The sequence below is a fragment of the Seriola lalandi genome, unplaced genomic scaffold (assembly GCF_002814215.2).
Source record: "Seriola lalandi dorsalis isolate HSWRI2012SDOR001 ecotype SW California unplaced genomic scaffold, Sedor1 jcf7180002054933, whole genome shotgun sequence".
NCBI lineage: Eukaryota > Metazoa > Chordata > Actinopteri > Carangiformes > Carangidae > Seriola > Seriola lalandi.
The window spans coordinates 703,686-710,579 of record NW_019525485.1 but is presented as its reverse complement, the minus strand read 5'-3'; the positions used below and the strand labels follow the sequence as shown (position 1 = coordinate 710,579).

The following is a 6,894-nucleotide window of genomic DNA, read 5'->3' as shown; positions in this document are numbered from 1 at the left end:
ATGGGAGCAACTTATGGATGTGCTCAGCGAGGGAAGAGACTTTACAACATAGAAAGATATGAGGTCATGTCTAATAATTCAAAATTATTCTATGTAGAGAAGTACCTGGGGCATGGGAGTTATGGGAAAGTGGCCCAGTGCACAAGATTAGACACCAATGAGAAGATTGCTGTGAAGATTTTGAGGAGCGACATGAGCTGGGCTGGTAAAAGAGAGGCAGCTGTACTAAAGAAAATCAGGAAGCTTGACCATGACAAGAACAACTTGGTCAAGTTTCATGAGTCTTTTGAGTACAAAGGACATATTTGTCTGACATTTGAAATGCTGCACTTAAGTATTTATGATTTCATGAGTTGCAGGGACTTCAAGCCAATGCATCTGACTGAGATTCGAGTAATCACACAACAAATGCTGGTGGCTCTGAACGCCCTCAAAAGCATAGGCCTATCACATGCAGACATCAAGCCAGACAACATAATGCTGGTTAATCAAAAGCACTTTCCTTTCAGGGTGAAACTGATTGATTTTGGTTTGGCTGATAATGTCTCTAAACTACCCACTGGCACCATGATTCAGGCCACTGGCTACAGGGCCCCTGAAGTTATCCTGGGCCTTCCACTGGATCAAGGTGTAGATATTTGGTCTCTTGCCTGTGTTTTGGGCTTCATGTACCTTGGCCGGAACCTGTATCCAACAAGGTGTTCATATCAAGTAATGAGAGTCATTGTAGAGCTGCAGGGTATGCCTGATGATGACTTGCTGGACACTGGAATTTATACAAGCTGGTTTTTCAGCAAAAACGACGACTCCTCTGGCCGTTCATGGAGGCTGAATACAGATGCTGAATACATGCTTGCAACAGGCTACAAGACCAGGCGGTATAGGGGCCCTTATGATGAGTTTGCCAGTTTCGATGAAATGGCAAAGACTGGCCAAGAGATGAAGGATACCACTGAGTATGAGGACACACTGGCCTATTTAAGCCTCCTCAAACGAATGCTGCATGTAGATCCTCGAAAAAGAATCACCACCATCAAAGCTATGGGGCACCGTTTTATCAACATGAAACATTTTCCTAATGATGCTAACCCCAACCCATATATGTCAGCAGCCTTTTTGACGATAAAAAAAAGCCAACTGAAGGAACCCTCAGTTAAATTCAAGCACTTTGTAACATCCAGTGAAGTTGTAAGTTTTAAAGAAGAATCCCTTTCCAGCTTCGATGACTCAAGTTCATCTGATGAAGACACCGCTTCTTGCTCCAATGACAATAACAACAGACCATTAGAGAAAGCTGGCTTAGATGTCGCCACTGCTGCTGAGACCAATAAGAAACCACCTGGCTCGAATGAAATAAATTCCCCCACCCCTGTTCCTCATGTTCCTGATGGCGACAACGCTAACACCAATAAAGGAAGTGTTGTTGAAGTCAAAACAATGAGAAGGTTTTTGAAGAGGATTCGTCAATTCTTCTCATGGCTGATGAAGAGAAATTTCAATGAAGACAGAAACACCAAACAAAATGAAAACGTATCAAGGCAGCAAAGCTTCTAATCTACGGGTTCAGATACTTCTAACAGCATCTCTAGGGAGATATCAAAAATTCTATCTATCTATCAACATCAATTAAAACTGACACCTTTTCACTATAGTTTCAATGTCTAGACTGAATCTGAGTATGACTGACATGAAAAAATATAAATATTATATTTTCCTTTAATGTCGGCTAAAATGATGTTATATTATTTAACAGATAAAAGGCAGTATTTCTCTGGTGCACGCGCTCTCTCTTTCTCTCTCTCTGTGTCTTCCTCTAAATGAGGGTAAATAAGGTTAATAAGGTTTATAATGAAGAGAAATTCAACATTTTAATATTGATAGCCGTTATCCAAGGCAAACTCAATGTAAAAAAGATGGAGCTGGCAGAATCAGCAAGGCAGTGTGTGCCGAGCATAAGAATTATAATTTCTACTTTACATCTGACACTGTCGTAAAGCAACATCATCACACCCTCCTTGCTGAAAGTAAGTGCCAGACACGTCATGAGTAATTCTCAAGACCTAGTGTTTTTAGTCCCAGGGTAATGGTCAGTGCAATTCCACACCCAGAACCACCTTAACCTTTCTCTTTGAAATCTCTGTCACTCATCTATTTTTCACATAAACATTTTCATTGGCCTTCGTTGCCCTTTCTTCACTCACACTGGCACTAGCCCTGTGGAGACAAAATAATGACAAAATGTGTCTGTCTAAAAGAGAGCAGCTGTGAGCGAGTTAAAGACACCCCTGCTTGTTCATGTACCCGCAGTGTGAGCAATTTACTCTTCCCAAATGTACAAAAGGCATCCTTGTGTGAACGAGTATTCCCAAAAAGGCTGCGGTGAACAGTCTGGTGCTCTCAACAGAGGCTGTGTGGTCGCCTTTCAATTTTTAAAAGTTTCATTTTGTTTTTATATCAAGTGGGTTGGTTGAGTCGGGTTCTTGTGAAACTTTACCGGTTCAGCTGCGTATCTGTTCATCAGTGTCAAGGCGGATTTAAAAGAACAGAAGTAGCGAAATCAAAAAAAAAAAAAAAAACTCTCAGTTGAGAGTTTCCTGAAACTAAACACAGCTTGTTGTTGTATGACTGTTATACAATGGAAATTACTGTTGTGTGAAAAATGAATGCAGGATCACCTAAAAATAAGGAAAACGTCTTCAAAGACTGCATCACATAATCTCTGCAGATTTGTCAGCTGCACATTCATGCTGCCAATCTCCTTCTACTACATAACAAAAGGTCTTCTACCAGTTTCAAACTGAAGTTCACTGAACTCACTGTCATGTTCATGAAACCAGATGACTTTTGCTTTGTGACGTGGAGCATTGTCATACTGGAAGTAGCCATTGGAATCAATCAATCAGTCAATCAAACTCGTTAGTGCAGTTCTTCTTAACAGTTGTCGCCACCCCTTAGGTTTTCCTTCTCTTTCTTTGTTTCAATAAAGAAAGGGAGAAATAAAATCTTGTAAAAAGTTGTTTTGCTTAATTTGGTTTTACGCGCAAGTGTTGTGTATTCTACTCCCACCATGGCCCATTCATTTAAATAAACAAATACCATCTATGAATATCATCTTATTTAATTCTTTAATTTTTTTGCTTTACTCTCTCTCTGTTTCTCTCTCCCTCTCAACAAAAATATCAAGATCAAAATATATGTAAGTCATCTAAACCCATAGCAATAATAAAAAGCTGTCAGTTGTTCTCTGGATGCCATCATGTTATCTTATGTTATGTCTTGTTATGTTATCACAAATTTTAATTTAATAGTAATACAAAAGGCAGTCAATGCCCTGCCTGTAAACAAACAGGGCACTGTTACAATTTTGCTATGGGCTGACATTGACAATTAGGAATATTAAATCAATGTGGGAAATAGCTCAGCATGATCCAACAATTTCCTATCTCTTTAATTTTCCCCGTACAATCAAAGTCATGGATGACCCACTAAAATCAATTGAAACAATACCTCGGGGTGCTTGCACCCCTACAGTACCCAAACATCAACACTATAGTATAAAAATTGACAAATAACAATGAATAAAACAACAGATTTGGCTTATGTAGTGGATCTCACTCTGCGTTGTGTTATTTAAAGGATGAGACAGCGTTCCCTGGGATAGCCTCGAGCATTTTATTGGTGTGAGTGGTCAATAGCAGCTGCAATCCTGCAATTACGAAGAAACAACATTTTACAGGGTTGCTTCTGTGTATAATGCTTCCCGAGCCTGTGAAACATCATGTTCAAAGTCACAATGTGCTCTAACAACATAGCAGCTACACAGCGGCCCCTGCGACTTTAAAGGATTTATGCATTAAAACAACAAAAACTACTCAGAATAATCACAGTGACGTTACATTGCTCTTACATTAATTTCACTTAAGTTAACATCAAATACTAGTGCAAAAGTCCGGTGAAAGAGGAAGTACATCTCACACGAGTGCAGCAAATACAACTTTTTCAAAATAAAACCCAAAAACACCTACACCAAAAAAAAAAAGTCCTGTTTATGGAAGAGTGAGCAACCTTACATAAAACCCTATAAACTCCCATACCTCTTATTTTATGAACAACATAATGTTCATAAAAAATGTTTTTTTGTGAACAACAACTCTAAGAAAAATTTTCGCAGAAATAGTATATATAATATCCATGTCAAAATAAAAGTCTCAGCAAAATCTATATGCGATTTTACAGGTAAATATAACATCCTGTTCACCATATAGTGCAACAACATACACTTATTACACTTAACAGAGCCACAAATATAACAAAAATGCTTGGTGAAACTTGCTATTGAAGACTTTTAGAGGATCATTCTAGGTCCCAGTTTTTGTCGTCTTTACGGTGTTGGTGAATGTTTCACCCCTTTGTACAGTCTTATCTCTTTCCCACTGTTGCCACACAATCTTCACAGGGTGTTCAGGTAAATCAACCTCAATCTCATCACATGTTGTAAGCAATCATTTTTCTTGAAGAAGTTAACGCTAACTTGAAGCACAAGTATGAGATACTTCTCCATAGTCGGGTACAGATGACCTGCAGTAAATTCAGATTAGTGTGCTGCCACTTTGGAGAAGCAGGCAGGAGTACTGGCACAGGAGCAGTGTGTTTTCAAACACTCGTCAAACAGCCTTTCATGACACAATAAGTTGATCTGTGATGTCGTACAGTACGTGGCGTGAGTGTGTTCATACGGGGGAATAGAGAAGTTCAATGGTTGAGAAAATGTAGTGTCAGAGTAAAAAGCTGTTTGCAAAAATCACCACACACTCTAACGAGTTATATTTCTGTCTCAAGTGCCCCCAACAGAGGTCATGATCTGCAGACGTGACACACTTCAGGGTGCAATAAAAGCTGAGACCAATTCTGGTCAAATCCTTTATTGCTCTCCAATTGCTCAGACCGATGAGATTGGAGGGGACACTGCAGGGATACGACTGCTTAGCTTTCCATCCACTGTCCTTGTCTGACCCACTGCCATGGATAAGACATTACCCTTCTGCCACAGCAGGAATTATACAGAAGGAAGATAAGGGGAGGGGCCGGCATAAAGTGATTAACTAAGCCATACATGTCAATCTCAATAATAAAAAATCTCAATGTAAAATTGTATCCAGCCTGCGAGATAATATCTTATGTCTATCAGAACTGCCCTGCTAGTATATAGCACTCACAACACTGATACTACAAATCCCAGATCGCATTGCAAAACCTGGCTCATTGGCACGTCAAGCCCCCAAAACAAATGGCCACAGAAAGGTGGACTCTGAAAACAGGGACTTTCAAGACAGGAGTATCTGTTCACATGGTTCAAAGTTCTCAGGCACTATAATGGAATTCCAGCGTGGGGCCATTCTACAGGGTTTCTCCTGCATAGAGGCAGCCGCCTCCATCAAATATCGTCCCGCCTCCTCCTGACAAAATTCTAGTTCTTGTTTTCTCAGTAGCTGCTTGGTGGATTTGACATTTGTTAGCTGCAATTGTGGCTGTACGCCACTATGTCAATGTAGTGGTGCTGTATCATAATCTGTGCATCAGGCAGAGCCATCCGAAACTGCCAAAGAAAAACAATACGAACACGCTGGATTTTCTGCCTGCGAAAGGAGGCAGGGACCTGAGCTCTTCAAACAGGTGATAGGTCGTCATAGACTGGACTATGTACCGAGGGAGCTCTCACACATCGTCGCCATTGTTGTTTACATTCAACCACGTGCAGAGCCCGCAGTCACGTGACGTCATTCACAAGACTGTTGCGAGAGTACAGACCCAGTACCCTGATGCATTCATTGCAATATTGGAGGATTTTAATAATGTCACTCTCACCTCTCACCTGACTGGCTTCACTCAGTATGTTGACTGTCCCGCAAGGGAAAATAAGACACTGGATCTGTTGTATGCAAATGTTAAGGAGGCCTACACTGCTTCAGCTCTACCACCACTTGGCAGATCAGATCATAATCTGTTTTTTCTTCAGCCTTCTTACAAGCCCTGTGTACTGAGGCAGGCTGTAACCACCCGCTCATTTAGGAACTGGACCCCAGAGGCCAGTGAGTCTCTAAAAGACTGTTTTGAGTGCACAGATTGGAATGTACTGTTGGAGTCAAAGGAAAAGGATAAAGGCAAGGACCCTGACCTTGATAGAATGATTGAATGGACACTGTAATACCAGCAAGGACTGTACACTGCTTTCCAAACAACAAACCCTGGATCACCAGTAACATCGAAACCCTCCTCAACCAGAAAATGGAGGCCTTCAAAGATGGAGACAGGGAGAAGCTCAGGTGTGTGCAACATGAGCTGAAGAGGAGATTAACGGAGGACTACAAAAAGAAAGTAGAGAGGAAGCTGCAGCACAACAACACCAGAGAGGTGTGGAAGGGGATGAGGACCATCACTGGTGATAAGGACAAGAACAGCCAGGCAACATCAGGTGATGTGGACAAGGCCAATGAGTTCAGCAGGTTTGACACAGCCTCACCTGTTCTCTCTCCCACTGCTTCAGCTGCAGCTTCTCCTACAGCATCTCCTCCACAACCCAACACTGCAGCTGCAACTCCCTCCACACTGGGGTCAAGTCTCCTGTCATTTACAGGGGAGGAGGCAAGGGCCGAGCTCAAGAGGCTACGTCCTGGCAAGGCAAGAGGCAAAAGGCAACAGGCCCGGATGGTGTGTGTCCGAGGCTGTTAAAGGACTGTGCAGCCCAGCTGGCTGAGCCTCTCCAGAGGATCTTTAACTTAAGTCTACAAACAGGGAAGAGTCCCGGTTCTGTGGAAAACATCATGTCTTGTTCCAGTACCTAAAGTAGGATGACCGGCTGAGATAAAGTACTACAGACTGGTGGCCTTCACATCA

The 6,894-nt window shown here is 41.7% G+C and overlaps 1 protein-coding gene across 1 annotated transcript; it reads left to right on the top strand.

The window, feature by feature from the left end:
• On the top strand, positions 1 to 1,554 carry LOC147817600 (homeodomain-interacting protein kinase 1-like). Its single transcript, XM_087170168.1, has one exon. It carries the CDS (start codon positions 1 to 3, stop codon positions 1,552 to 1,554), a length of 1,554 nt encoding a protein of 517 aa, XP_087026294.1.
• Positions 1,555 to 6,894: the final 5,340 nt, after the last annotated feature.

Coding starts and splice junctions, on each gene's coding strand:
- LOC147817600 (XM_087170168.1), top strand. CDS start 1: ATGGGAGCAACTTATGGATGTGCTCAGCGAGGGAAGAGACTTTACAAC.